This window comes from Myxocyprinus asiaticus, chromosome 32, assembly GCF_019703515.2.
Source record: "Myxocyprinus asiaticus isolate MX2 ecotype Aquarium Trade chromosome 32, UBuf_Myxa_2, whole genome shotgun sequence".
Taxonomy (NCBI): domain Eukaryota; kingdom Metazoa; phylum Chordata; class Actinopteri; order Cypriniformes; family Catostomidae; genus Myxocyprinus; species Myxocyprinus asiaticus.
The window spans coordinates 43,186,376-43,202,515 of NC_059375.1; the positions used below are offsets into that span (position 1 = coordinate 43,186,376).

The 16,140-nt window shown below is 38.9% G+C and overlaps 2 protein-coding genes across 2 annotated transcripts in view; one reads left to right on the top strand and one right to left on the bottom strand.

The window, feature by feature from the left end:
• LOC127423510 (paladin-like) overlaps positions 1-7,644 on the bottom strand; it is a 104,491-nt gene extending 96,847 nt beyond the window's left edge. Inside the window, exon 1 of the mRNA XM_051667883.1 lies at positions 7,538-7,644. The gene's annotated coding sequence lies outside the window, so the exon portion shown is untranslated. The remainder of the gene's footprint in view (positions 1-7,537) is intronic.
• A 2,262-nt stretch (positions 7,645-9,906) lies between these two features.
• Positions 9,907-14,679, top strand: LOC127423533 (nodal homolog). Its single transcript, XM_051667919.1, has 3 exons — positions 9,907-10,159; positions 12,251-13,005; positions 14,466-14,679. Exons 1-3 carry the CDS (start codon positions 9,907-9,909, stop codon positions 14,616-14,618), a joined length of 1,161 nt encoding a protein of 386 aa, XP_051523879.1. The 3' UTR covers positions 14,619-14,679.
• The last annotated feature ends 1,461 nt before the right edge of the window (positions 14,680-16,140 follow it).

Sequence of the window (16,140 nt, forward strand, 5' to 3'; positions counted from 1 at the left end):
GGCAACAGGGTGAGGCAGGAAATTGCTGTACTATCTCAATCTTAGCTAAATTTACAGTGGTCAGAGCACTACATCACAAAACCACAAATCACAAACATACACAAATTCACTGGAGAATTTACAAACTTTTCATGCGAGTCTGACCTTCTCTATTCAAAACACTACCATGAGCTCTGAAATGTTTGCTTATCAGTGAAACTCTTTCGTAAAGGAATAATTAAACCAAATATGGAAATACTACCATCATTTACTCACCTCACCCTCATGTTACTCACCCTCATGGCTTAAGCGTAAAATTGTGCTCTCCAGCCCACGTCCCAGCGGAAAAACTCCTTTTGGGCAAGGGAAGTGTTCCTGATGGTTTGAGAAGAATGCAGCGTGGACCAGAGCTCAACGGACTGTTCACTCTGGCACCGAAGAAGGCGGATTGCCGGTATCGAAAAGAAAAATGTATGTTCACAACACTGTTGTTCCCTCCATGCCAACTGTTTTGTCACGTTCTAATAAAAAATGCAGACCTTGTTGCGAATGCTCAACTCTCAAACATGTACAAAAATGAGCTCATATCCATTTTTCACATGTGATCCGAGTTGCATTGCACAACCGCTCCCCAAGAGTGGGTGACATTCAGATCCAGGTGAACACAGGAGAACCTCTGTGTCTACGTGCTTAGGCGAGGCGGCAGCCTCCCTTCAGTGTTGTTCGTTCTGTCCTCCACCATGACAGCGCGGGACACGGCGGTCTTGCCCTCAGGAGGTACGAAATCACCTCTCAAAAGGCTTGATAGAGGCAGTGCCAGCAGAGGCCCATTCTGGACTTGAGACGCTTGAACCAATATGGTTACTCAGACACAGATTTTGTCTCATGTCCATCCTCTGGACTGTTTTGTGTCAATCGACCTGTGCAAATAGCCCCTCGTCACAGGCAATTCTTGAGATTCGCCTTCGAGGGAACTGCATACCAGTTCAAAGACCTGCCCTTTGGCTTGTCCTTAGCGCCGCGCTCATTGACGAAATGTGTCTATGCGGCGCTCGCTCCGTTGAGCGGCATCCGTGTTCTGCATAACATCGATGACTGGTTGCTTTTAGCACAGAGGCACATTTGGAGCATTTGGGTCTAAAAGTCAATTTGGTGAGTGTGTGTTGGTGGCCAGTCATTTGGTTTCCTTCTTGGGAATGAAACTCGACTATGTGACCATCTTGGCGTGTCTGACCGACAAACACACTCAGTCTGTTCTCCGATGCTTGACGAGTTTCAAGCTAGCTTCAGCAGCACTTGGGTTTGATAGCCACCACGGCCGCCATCACCCCATTGGGTTTGTTATATATGAGGCCTCTCAAGTGCTGGGTCAACTTGGGAGAGCCTCATCATTCATGACAACACGGTTGCTGCGTCAAAGTGAATGACTTCAAAGGGAACTATAACCATGATTCTCTGAAAGGAATGAGATGCTGTGTACGCTTGCTGCAGTACTGATATCTTGCTGTAAGGTAATGAGACGCGCTGTCTTCAGTAAAAAAATCCTAATGAAATGGCACTTCGGTTTACGCGTGCATCGGGGTGGAGCGCCAAGCGCCACCTGCCAATAGGTTACTGTGATTTCAAAGGGCTTTAGACATGAGGGTGAGTAAAAGATTACATTTTTGGGGGGGGGGGGGGGGGGTGCTGAATTAGTCCTTTAAAGCAGAAAAATTTCTGTAAGGAGGTCTAGCTGGAGTCAAACTGATGTTTATGTGAGAATAAAGCTTAGCCACACCTGTTCCTTCCTACTGCAATCTAACGGCTCTGATGAACCTGACAATGCAATACGACAAACACAAGCCTTTAATGTGGGGCAAGGGAAAAACATTTGCATTACAGAAATGAGAGGAAGAGAGTGGAAATCATTCATTTCTGTTTTTATGAGGCTTTGTTACATTTTGTCCTAGTTGTACTTCATGATTAAAAAGGGAACAAGAACTCAGAGAAATATAGAGTGACCCCTTCGTGAAGAAAATGTTGCTTTGCTTAATGTGCTTCTGGATTTATTCAGAAAAATTAAGCAAACAAAAGAGAGCTGCTTGAGGAAGTTAGGTAATGTTTTGATGGAGTAAACAGCATTTAAACTTCCTGTGAAACTCCCTCACAGGCTGTGAATATAGAACGGTTACCTGCCCTTTTCCTGCAGCCCATCATCTGCATTCTGTCACACTGATGAAGGCGCTTTTGTGTTTTAAACATCCGTTTCCAACAGGACTCTGAAAATCTGACACCTGCTTTGTGTGCGAGTCCATTAGGAAGAACATTTTCCTGTCCGGATTGGAATTAAGAATGTTATTGAAAACACCCCCATCCCACATGTTACGGTACCGCTTACTAAAATAACTTTGGGTTGAATCTTAAGAAAACTACTGTATTGGGGCCTGGGTATCTCAGCGAGTATGTACGCTGACTATCACACCTGGAGTCGCGAGTTCGAATCCAGGGCGTGCTGAGTGACTCCAGTCAGGTCTCCTAAGCAACCAAATTGGCCCGGTTGCTAGGGAGGGTAGAGTCACATGGGGTAACCTCCTCGTGGTTGCTATAATGTGGTTCTCGCTCTCAGTGGGGCGTGTGGTGTGTTGTGCGTGGACGTTGTGGAGAATAGCGTGAAGCCTCCACACGCGCTATGTCTCCACGGTAACACGCTCAACAAGCCACGTGATAAGATGTGTGGATTGACGGTCTCAGACGTGGAGGCAACTGAGATTCATCCTCCGCCACCCAGATTGAGGCAAGTCACTACGCCACCACGAGGACTTAAGAGTGCATTGGTAATTGGGCATGCCAAATTAGGGGTGAAAAAGGGGAGAAAAGTAAAGAAAACTACTGTATTAATGAAACGTCAAATGTGACGAACGAAATTACGCTTTTTCTACGAACAAGCTTTTTTCCCCCCAAATAAAACTCATCTCAGCTCTGTTCCAAAACCTTCAGCTTCTTACTTAGGCCATGTCTACACTAATCGGTTTAAACTTGAAAATGTAGTTTCCTAAAGTCATTTTTTTAAGTATGTAGTAATAGAGCACGTTTTCTAAACGCTCCATTTACGGTGGAGGAAAACGTTGTTCCAGTGTGTATGAGAGGCGTAAACATAGCTAAATTAATGCATTTTCAAATCTGTTTAAAACCTTCATTTTCAGTTTTATAATATCATCATTTTCCAAAGTACCTATGCAATAATGGTGAGCGTTTTCTAAACGTTCCGTTTTCGATAGAGGAAAATGTCATTCCAGTGTGGACGGCCGGCATAAATGTAGCAAAATCAATGCGTTTTCAAACATAAACTATGTAGTGTGGATGTGGTTTAATCTGTTTTCATTTGAAAATGGTTTTCAGTTTCCTAACTGCATAATTTTCCAAAGGATGCGGTAATGGAGAACATTTCCGAAATGCTCAATTTTCGGTTGAGGAAAATACGTTCCAGTGTGGATGAGAGGCGTAAACACAGCTAAATTTGTTTGAAAACGCATTAGTCTGGACATGGCCTAATCCGTTTTAGTATAAAAACTCAATTGTCAGTTTACTAACATCATCGTTTTCCAAAATATGCATGTGGTATGAAAGAGCGATTTCTAAACGTTCCTTTTTAAATAGAGGAAATCACTGTTCCAGTGCGGACGTGAGGCGTAACCGCAGCAAAATCAATGCATATTCAGTTTTAACAGCATCGTTATCCAAAGGATGTGGTAACGGAGAGCATTTTCGAAATTCTCCAATTTCGGTGGAGGAAAATGCATTGTGTAGATGAGAGCCGTAAACATAGCAAAATCAATGTTTTTTTTAAATGAAAATGGATTAGTGTAGACATGGCCTAATCTGTTTTCGTGTAAAACCCCATTTAAATTTTTCTAACATAACTGTCATCCAAACAATGAGTTTTCAATGGAGGAAAATGCCATTCCAGTGTGGACGGGAGGCGTAACAGTATCGAAATCAATGCATTTTCAGTTTCTTAACGTCATCGTTTCCCAAAGTATGCCGTTATGGGAACATTTCCGAAACACTCCATTATGGTGCAGGAAAACGTTGTTCCACTGTGTATAAGAAACATAAATGTAGCAAAATTAATGCATTTTCAAACAAAAACGGATAAGTGTGGATGTGGCCTAGGATAACTCATTTTGGCCAAATTCTATGCCAGTTTCACATGTATCCTTCGCAGTGATTTCAGTTAATATGTTGCCAATGTAAGCAGTAGACAGCAAGGCACCTCACTTGCTCTTAGAACAGAGCCGATGTATTACAGGACTGACTTCAAAACAGACAACAGCTGGACAACATGACATCTAGTGGCACAAATCTACCTTACATCAGCAACACCAAACCAAAAGTAAAACACCGCAACAAGAGGGACTAATTGGTAGTATTTATTCAGGTTAGTCAATCTCTGTATAAGCATTGAACAGGTCCACTGTTATTGCCTAAGAAAAAAAGATACTGTTCGTTGACCACCACAGCGGTACATGTTGTCACAATGGGAACCTTCTGTATATTGACATTGATTTGAGATGGATATAACTGTATATAAAGTGTATTTTAGGGTGTGTAATGGCTTTTCAGCTAAATGTAAAAAGTAAAGCAGTTATGAAGCACAAAACAATCCATTAGATGGAAATGGTATCCAAGTTTGGCTTTACCGTGTTCACCTGTTTACCAAACAGCCATTAAAAAAATATGATGAATTTTAGTTTGGTTTTTCAACGCAGATAAACATAATACAATTTAACAACAGCAAATTAGATGCACAAAGACATATTTTATGCATTAATAATTGTTTAGTTTTTTTCTCCCAATTTGGAATGCCCAATTCCCAATGCGCTCTAAGTCCTCATGGTGGCGTAGTGACTCGCCTCAATCCGGGTGGCGGAGGAATAATCTCAGTTGCCTCTGCGTCTGAGACCGTCAACCTGCGCATCTTATCATGTGACTTGAGCGCGTTACCACGCGTGTGGAGGCTTCACGCTATTCTTCGCGGCATCCACGCCCAACTCACCACGCGCCCCACCGAGAGCGAGAACCACATTATAGCGACCACGAGGAGGTTACCCCCATGTGACTCTACCCTCCCTAGCAACCGGGCCAATTTGGTTGCTTAGGAGACCTGGCTGGAGTCACTCAGCACACCCTGGATTCAAACTCGTGACTCCAGGGGTGGTAGTCAGCGTAAATACTCGCTGAGCTACCCAGGCCCCCCGAATTTATGCATTATTTACTCAAATTTGCATAATACGGAAAATAAAAAAACCTTGAAAACAGAAAGTGTTGACTATCCATTGACAAACAAATTGGTAGATTTCAGGAACTTTAACACTTCTGTTAATCGGCCAAGCGAACATGGCCAATAATCGCAAAATGGCCAAACATTGGCCGATTAAACGTCCTGGCCGAAAAAAGCATTTATGCAACTTTTAACTAAAAACCTTATAGTTATGGACTAAATGACTCCTAAATGAAGGTCTTATTAACTTTAAAAGCAGATGGAAGACCTAGAATAGCATATCTCTTACATATTTCCTCTCTAAGTTTATCTATATTAGACTACTGGTTTAAATGTACGCTTATGTTCTTGCATGCACCTTCTAACCAGATACAAACCAATAGTATTGCTATTAACTGGCCTCATTTGATAATGGTCTCTAATCACTACTGTTTCCCAGCTGTAATCCAAAGAAAAGCCACTTTATCTCAAACCCTCTAATCTACTACTGACAGGTTCAAACAGATCGATTATTCATTGAGTTTAACGAGAACTCGAAACGAACTTCATCATCATTAATCTTCATATGCCTGACTCTCGATCAGCACATTAGCATTTCAGTCGACTAATAACAAATCGCTTTTATGTGGACTGATACGATCCGAGCAGGTTTCAACCATGTTCAATAATTAGAAATAGATTGTCTTGTTTAATGGTCGTCGGGTCACAGGTTTGACAAGGCCCGTTCAAGAATGTGTCCAAATTCAAGAAAAATCTATTTTAACATTAAAATATCGTTACAGATCATAAAATGAACATCATTTGATTCGGACATGAGATTCACCTTCTAAACAAATCGATCTTTTCATATTCCTTCAGTCAGCTTGTATGAATTTACCTGTTTTAATCTAACTGTCTGCGATCAAAAACTTCGTAAATTGCTCAAATATCAAGATGATGGTCGTTTTTGTAAGTGTAATCGTTAGTTTAATCGAGTTCTCTTGTGCAATTCGCGAACGAATCGTTCTTTTGAGTCGATTCTTTTTAATCAAACTGTGATGTGGGTAACATATTTGGAATCATAAAATAATAGGCTCTATATTTACGTTATAACATACCTAAAACATAGCGATACATATCAGTATTTCACCAAGTATTTAATTCACGTAAAACACGTAAAATACCGAGTGACTTATTTATGGAGTCGCGGTTCATTCAAACGAACCGATTCGCTCAAATGTATCAAACTTCTCAACGTCACACGATTCTCCTGTAGGCTACAATTCGCGAACGAATCGTTCTTTTGAGTCGGTTCTTTAAAAGCAAACTGTGAATTGGGTAAAATATTTGGAACTTAAAACAATCTACGTTATAACATACCGAAAACATGATACATATCAGTATTTCACCAAGTATTTAATTCACGTAAAATACCGAGTGACTCATTTATGGAGTCGCGGTTCATTCAACCGAACCGATTCGATTAAATGTATCAAACTTCTCAACGTCACGCGATTCTCCTGTACAATTCGCCGCGAACGAATCGTTCTTTCGAGTCGGTTCTTTAAAATCAAACTGTGAATTGGGTAAAATATTTGGAACATAAAACAATCTATATATACAAGTTATAACATACCGATAACATGATACATATCAGTATTTCATTAAGTATTTAATTCACGTAAAACACGTAAGATACCGAGTGATTCATTTATGGAGTCGCGGTTCATTCAAACGAACCGATTCGCTCAAATGTATCAAACTTCTCAACGTCACGCGATTCTCCTGTACAATTCGCCGCGAACGAATCGTTCTTTCGAGTCGGTTCTTTAAAAGCAAACTGTGAAGTGGGTAACATATTTGGAACATAAAACAATCTATACCTAAACGTAGCGATATCAGTATTTCACTAAATATGTAAATCACTACAATAGAAATGTACATGTAAAATGCCGATTGACTCGCTGTTCATTGAAACGAACCGATTCGCTACAATGTATCAAACTTTTCAACGCTAACAACCATTTTTATTGCATTTCTCGTTATTTATCTTCTCTGCATCGTCACGTGTGCGTTCAATTGCATTTATTTAGATCATGCATTCGTTATATAGTGTGTTTAAATGATCAGAATGGATCGTAATCGTGCAGTTTTAATGCACAAACAGACAAATGCCGATACATTGAAGAACACGTTAGTTTTAATTATTCATCACGAACGGTCTGCTCAAATCTACACCAATGCAGCTTCATAAAACATCCACATGTGAGCATGCAAAGAGAAACCCCAGCAGAAACAAAGGCAAACTTGAGCACTCACCATCTCAATGAAACAGCCTCCGCCTTCAAATCAGAATAACTGTGAACTGAACAAACACTTCAGCCAAATCTCTCTGTTCACGGCTGGATTCACACACAAGAAACGAGTCACTCGTGGGTTCTGAGCATGCGTGGAGGGGCTCCATAGAAGCATTGAAAGTGAATCGTTTTATTAAGAAAAATGTATAAAATCAAAATGGAAAAAAGGAATCACGGTTTAAACTTGCATACAAATATAAAAATAATAATATTTCAAAGTTAAATAAAATATAATACAATTATTCATAAACAAAAATGAGGTCATTATTAAATCTTAAACATAAAAAAAACAAAAACAGGTTGGGTCTTTATAAATTTAGCTTAATGTATAAGGATTTTTTTGCTAAAATGATTATGCAGTTTACAGTCCTATTAAGTTAATTTTAAAAATCAAGGGGAAATTTTCACAGTAATTTCACGACTGATGTGAATATAGGCCTACGTGTTGAGCCATGGGTTCTGTAAAGAAAAATAATAATTAAAAAAATTAATAAAAAAAATTATATGTTTTTTTACCATCTTTAATCATCAACCAAACTAGATTAGAAAAATTAAAATAATTAATTTGTTATTATTTTTATTTGATTAAAGATTACGCAATTCAATACGATGGAATAAAACAACATTTATACTAGAAAGACACGTGTTTGTATCCACATCTTACATTATTCTAGTATGTCTCATTTGATATCATTAAATTGTGTTACATCGGTAATATATAACGGCCTAAAACTTAGGGCCCAAACCTACTTCGCGCAAGTACGCAAACGCGAGCGCTTCGCCAATGCATGGCCAACGCATGGTCCTGTTGTACATACATTAAGTGCGCTCTTGCGTTGCTCTGATGGTTACAAACCTCAGACCACAAGGGGGCGAAAGAGTTTTTTTAAGCGCCACGAAACCGGAAGTGGTGGAGTCAACATGTCGACGGTTGAGGAGTGTGCTTTTGTATTTGCTAAAAGGACGACAGAAAAATATGTTTGTATAATCTAACTTGTTCGGCAAGACTATCCTCAAATTGCTGCTCCCCCATGACAGTTGTTGATTTATAAAAGAAAATCTGCCGTAGCGCCCCTAGTGGCAACGCTGAGAATACAGCGCATACTTGCGTTAGGTTATGAATTGCGCTTGGACACATTTCACAACGCAACGACGCATGAAATTAAGTGTGCGTTGCAAGTTGCATCTGCGTTCACGTACTTAAGTAGAGTATGTTTGGGCCTTTACATACCACAAATATATAATAAAACTTAAAGATAAAAACGCTTTATTAATTTAACTTTGTTTAAGAATGCACAACGGACATTTTGGTAATGAAACTGAAACGCGTGAATCTTAAAAATAGGCATAAAGGAATATTTCGCACAAATCTGTGTTCCATTGAGGCACTTACAATGGAAGTCAATGGGGGTCAATCAGTAAACGTGAAAATACTCACTGTTTCAAAAGTATAGACACAAGACATAAACAATATGTGTGTTAACATGATTTTAGCGTGATCAAATCACTTACTAACCGCATCTGTGTAAAGATAGCCAATTTTACAATTTCGTTGCCATGACGATGTAATGTCAGAAAACCCTAAAACCCCAAAACGACTGTGAAAATGACGATTTAAACAACTTTACAGCTCAAATAACACATGTAAGTGCTTTTATAACATTATAAGCGTCACATTTCTGCCTTTAACCCCTCCAAAAATTGGCCCCAATGACTTCCATTGTAAGTGCCTCACTGGAACACAGATTTTTGCTTTTTTTTTTTTTTTTTTGAGAAAAATTAATATTGAATATTACTTTAAATATTTTTGAGCATAGGCCTACATGTTAATATTCCACTAGAATTTGGGAAAATATATGCTATGTTTATGAAAATAAATATATGTTGCATATATGTACAGTAGGCCTACGTGACAGTAAAAAAACCATACATGAACGTATATTTCATATATTACCATAAATCAGATTTCTGTGTGTCATATATTACCAGTACAAGAATATTGTAAAAGGAGGAGAGAAATAAGTCTTTCATGTATACATGTAATGTTTAATTCCACATTGATACGAGTAAAGTAACATATATGACCCGTAAATGCCCCTGACTTGAGTCTTCAAAGGGCAAAAGCAACTTTGGTGACGTCACCTAGCGCAAGGTGTTTTAATGGTTCATTGTAAACTGTGCGCCTCATTAGCACACGAATAGATGATGAGCTGTCATGTCATGTCAATTTCCTTTAATGTCCTCTGCTACTTGTTAAATATGCAGAAGCGACACGGGGATGGGGGTATATAAGCTCTCGTGGACCCTCGACCTGTCATTCTCAACTCAATCATGCATGCGCACGGAGTTTTGCGCCTGATCTGCTACCAACTTCTGCTTCTGGGGGTATTTGGAAAGCACCATTATAGTCAACTACCTGGCATGAGGAATATCTCACATCTGGCGTCCAGACCGGACCGAACCCGACATCATTTATCCACATATATGATGCACCTCTACCGGAATTTCAAAGTGAACCACACGCGACCTGTGGATTATATGGAGCACGAGCACGCGGATACCATCAAGAGCATCCTGTCAAAGAGTAAGATTCGATTTATTGTGCTTATTTCATGCATACCTCAAAAAAATAGTTTTATTTGGAAGAAAATCGATTTAAAATGCAAAAGGGGGACTTTGAGGGAGTTTGGGGATGTGGAACATTAGCGTTGCGCACTAAGGTGAAAATCTCTGAAGTGCTGCGGCTCTTTTGTTGAGGGCCTCGGTGGCTCCTGGCTGTCAAATCTCAGTGCCAGACGCCCTCAATCCACATCTCACTTGAGGCTGAATAAGTGCAGGATCAGATGCTCTGCGCAAACTCCACTGATGTGGATTCCTCGCCAGACATCCTTACACAAATCAGTTGTTAAACCCAAATCCACATCATCTCTCAGGTCTTTTTCACACGTCGGCTGATTAGATTAGATGCTCTTGGTTCCGAGCACGGGCGCAGGAGTTTTAAATGGAGATCCGCGGAGTTTGAAGGTGTTAAACGATGAGTTTCGATCTGGTGTTTGTTCTGAGGGGATTAGGGCAGCGGTGCCTTGCCCCTCCGTTAAGATAACTTTAATATTAGATCGATACCACACGACTTTTAATCACCATATTGGAGAAGTAAATGACATAATTCAGCTAATGAAACTAGTGGAATTAAATAAGGCTTAGTTGACCCACCACTCCTTTAACTAACTGATTATGGTTTCTAATATTTGGTTTAGTTCATCACATTTACATAAAGATTTACAAGACACAGAGAAAAAGAGGATTATAAAACCTACTCTTAATTTTCTTCAGTTTGGTATTTAGGATATATATGAACCCCAAATTAAATCTGATATGGCCATACAATTAAATATTTTATCTTCATTTTTTATATTTCATAAAGTGTCTTTTTTGTTTGTTTAAGATTACTCAATTCAGTTTGATGGAAATTTTAGTGTATATGAATGTGTATGTATTTATAGCTCATATATTTGATCATACATGTACAAATTTAATTTCCAATAATTTGAGAAAAACATAAAACCTGCTCTTTATTTTCTTCAGTTTGATATTTGCATATTATATATTTTAACTAGTAAATAAATCTGATATGGCTATACACTTAAATATTTTAGCCTATTTTAAATATTTCACAGCGTGTCATTTTTTAACTAAATTATATTATTACAACTAAAAAAAATGTTTTTTTTTTGTTAAAGATTACTTAATTAAAATTTGATGGAATTTTGTTATGAAATTGAAAACAAATCTTTAAAAACAATTGAGTGTATATGAACATATATATATATATATATATATATATATATATATATATATATATATATATATATATATATATATATATATATATAGTGACATTTATTGACATATGGAAACAAAATAGGATTGTGCAGACCAAATGTAAAGATCAAAAACGCAAAGAATTAAACATTAATATTTATAGAAAGTTCTAAAAATCAATTTTGCTTATAAATATCTTAAATTCTGGTATTTTATGTAGCTACATTTCACAGCTGTGAAACACAGCCAGTGCCACTTATTAGATAAACCAAAGCAATTAGCAATTTGAATGTAAATGTAAATGTACAGCTCCAATACACTCCTCTGGACAACATCCTCATACATGAGGATCAAAGTGTGTGTGTTCAGCTGTCACAAATCACCTCATTACTTTTGAGTTTGTGTACACTACAGTGAGCCATTCATCCCTGAAGAAAATAAATATCAAAAGAGCCAATAGCCACTGTGATGGGTTGCATCTTTAATTGGGTGAAACTCTTGATAACCTGCTAAGAACATATCCAGGTTACACTTTTATCCAAAAAGTCAAAGTTAAAAAATAAGAAATTCAGTTTTGAATAAACAAAATGAAGCCTATTTTATGGCCATTTGCACTTTAAAGTTATAAGTACAACCCCCCCAAATATTTATCCCATGATCAATGGAAACTATAAGTTTGTAATGTTAAATGCTTCATGCCACAACAAAATTAAGGGGTCAAATATTTCCCCTTAATGGAAAAGTTGATTTCTGACACTGATGTTATGTTATGACAAAATATGTTGATAATAATATGCTAAATATGAGAGTGTTATTCACTGAATAACTTTTCTTTCTATTCTTTGACTTTTAGGTTTGACCAATGAAGGCAGACACTACGTCGCAAACTTTGACCTGTCCTCTGTGCTGTCTGAACAACAGATCAAAGCTGCGGAGTTGAGGATTCGTGTTCCCAGAGAAATGAATCAAACAAACGTTGCAGTGGAAATGAGACACCTCCAGGACGTCCCGTGCCATCAACATGACGTCTGCCTGGAGAACCAGTCTCTGGGTGTGCTTTCAGAAGCATCTCTGATAAGCGTTTCCCATCACTGGAGGGTCTACAACATCACGGGTCTGCTGCTGGACTGGATCGGTCTAAAACGCTCCGAGTTGAGGCCCCTGAAGACCAGACGAGCTCTGAGATCCAGCAGACATGCTCTTCAAAACGGGCCCAAACGTGCGGATGGTATCCGTCACAGAGCCATGCTCCTGATATTCTCACACACAGTCCCGGAGCAGGGAATGCAAGACAAGGCAAGTCTGCTTCACACAGCAGAGAAGTCCAAGTTTCTGTTCAACACCGAAGGAAAGGAGGTGCGGAGAGAGAAGACACAAAAGAGCAAGAGAGGCAGGAGAGGACAGCCCATGAGGAACCCAGAGATGGTCAGGAGTCCCAGTGAGAAGAGCTCAATGTGTCGGAGAGTTGACATGCACGTGGACTTCAACCAGATTGGCTGGAGCTCCTGGATCATTTTTCCCAAGAAGTACAATGCTTACCGCTGCGAGGGCAGCTGCCCAAACCCTCTGGGCGAAGATCTTCACCCCACCAATCACGCTTACATGCAGGTAAGTGTCTTATTTTCTGTACGCAGTTTGAATAGTGTTTTGAGGACTGAAGGTTACTCTGTATACACCTTGTGTAAAGTTTGAATGTTTAGAGACAGACAGACAGACAGACAGATAGACAGACATACAGGTAGGTAGGTTGATATAAAGACAGACAGACAGACAAACAGACAGACATACAGGTAGGTAGGTAGGTTGATAGATAGACAGACAGATAGATAGATAGACAGACAGACAGACAGACAGACAGACAGACAGACAGACAGACAGACAGGTTGGTAGGTTGATATCTAGATAGACAGACAGACAGACAAACATACAGGTAGGTAGGTTGATAGATAGACAGACAGACAGACAGACAGACAGACAGACAGACAGGTAGGTTGATAGACAGACAGACAGACAGACAGATAGACAGACATACAGGTAGGTAGGTTGATATAAAGATAGACAGACAGACAGACAGACAGGTAGGTTGATAGACAGACAGACAGACAGACAGACAGATAGACAGACATACAGGTAGGTAGGTTGATAGATAGATAGATAGATAGATAGACAGACAGACAGACAGACATACAGGTAGGTAGGTTGATAGATAGATAGATAGACAGACAGACAGACAGACAGACAGACAGGTAGGTTGATAGACAGACAGACAGACAGACAGACAGATAGACAGACATACAGGTAGGTAGGTTGATATAAAGATAGACAGACAGACAGACAGACAGACAGGTAGGTTGATAGACAGACAGACAGACAGACAGACAGATAGACAGACATACAGGTAGGTAGGTTGATAGATAGATAGATAGACAGACAGACAGACAGACAGGTAGGTAGGTTGATATCTAGATAGACAGATAGATAGACAGACAGATAGATAGACAGACAGACAGACAGACAGGTTGGTAGGTTGATATCTAGATAGACAGACAGACATACAGGTAGGTAGGCTGATAGATATATAGATAGACAGACAGACAGACAGACAGACAGGTAGGTTGATAGACAGACAGACATACAGGTTGGTAGGTTGATATATAGATAGACAGACAGACAGACAGACAGATAGAAAGCAGACATACAGGTAGGTAGGTAGGTTGATATATAGTTAGACAGACAGACAGATAGACACACAGATAGTTAGATAGGCAGACAGACAGACAGACAGGTTGGTAGGTTGATATCTAGATAGACAGACAGACATACAGGTAGGTAGGTAGATAGATAGATAGACAGACAGACAGACAGACAGACAGGTAGGTTGATAGATAGATAGACAGACAGACAGACAGATAGATAGACAGACAGACAGACAGACAGGTTGATAGGTAGACAGAAAGATAGATTGATTATAGAAAAATCAACCTGCATTAACGCTAAATTATTCTGTGTCTTGGAGCAGCTTGACATTTCCAATCTAATTTTCTTTTCATCTTGTTCTCCTCCTCTAGAGTTTACTGAAGTACTACCATCCAAACCGAGTTCTTTCAGCCTGCTGTGCGCCAACAAAGATGAGCCCTCTCAGCATGCTGTATTACGAGAACGGAGAGCTAATCCTGCGACACCATGAAGACATGGTCGTGGAGGAGTGCGGCTGCCTCTGATGGATTCGTGGGTTTCATCAACGCTTCAAATAGACATTCAAAAGTCAAACACTGAGCCGAATGCTTCAACTGGAGATCTGACATAAACAGAACTCCATTTGAAAGCCCTCATCCTGACAAGCTGCTGTACAGGCAGTACTGTATGTGCCTCAATTGGCGGCAGTTCTGTCGAGCACAGGGATGCATCCTGCTAGAACAGAGTATCATTATCCAGATATATTTAAGGACTTCAAAAGGAGCTTAAACATAACACTTACCTGATGAGGTATTAGGGTCCCAAATTCAGATCGTTTGATTATCCTGCAAGGAAATGAAGAATTGTTTTCCCTCCTTTCTTCAGTATAAAAACTATGATAACCAGTAATAATAATTGTTTAAATGGATTTTTAAAGATCTCAAGCACTGTCTATGTATTTGCAAGTACACTATGTGGTGGGAGAATTTATGTACATATTTATTGTAAATAATATGTAAATAAAGCCTTGATATTTATGAAAATATATATATATGATTTTTTTTGTGTATAGAAATCAGCCAGATAATGTTATTTTTGCTAATAGAAATAAAAAATATTTGCCCAAAGGAATTTAAACAATGTTATCATTGATTCGTTGATGAATATTCTTTTTAATATTTCTTTTTAATAATCTACTATGACTAACAGATTCTATTATTCCTGCTGAAATCCCAAAATCCTGTATTTTTTACATTGTGGTTGATTTAAAGGTGCCGTAAGTGATTTTTTTTCATGGAAAGGTATGCAAACATTTTTACTGCTCCCTGAAAGATATTACTGAAATAAGTGTCGTGAGATATCTCACCGGTCTCTGTGACAGCTCTAGACTTTGTAAACAGCAAACAAAAATGTCTCTGACGCTTTCAACCTGTCAATCATTTTGCACATTCTAATATGTATAGTAGTTGCACATTATTGAGGCTTAATGCCATTTTTATGCCATGTTGTTCATAACAGTTGTCAGATGAGGGCACTATTTTGCTGCTGTTGTTTTTGAAAACCGCTCCTGCTCCATGTCAGTCTCAAAGCTCATTTGGTATCTTTGGAGGGCGGGGTTTTGGGAAAAAGGGGCGTGGCTAATCCAACAGCTCAGTTTGTGGAAATTCTAGAACGGCCAAAATCGCTTACAGAACCTTTAAGGCCATGAAAGAGAACTTTAGAATAAATCTGTTTGTTAAGCCTTTGATCAAGTTAACTTGAATTATTAAATTCATATTTCACTAACGGTTTAATACAATTTACCTCCTTTTCAAAACCTCTGACATTAACATTAGTATTGTCCTTTCAAAACACTTTAGGCCTGACATGGCTTCACTACAGAAAGAAGGACAATCTTATTCTGATGCTTGAATGCTATTGAAAAGGAATGCTTAAGAATGATCTGATAGGATATTTAACAAGCTATTGAGTGTTTTCACTTTTCGGAAAAATGTATTTCTCTATATCAAATTAGACTAGATACCTCTGAAACTAGCAACATGCTGTGAGTTTATTTTTTCATGACTT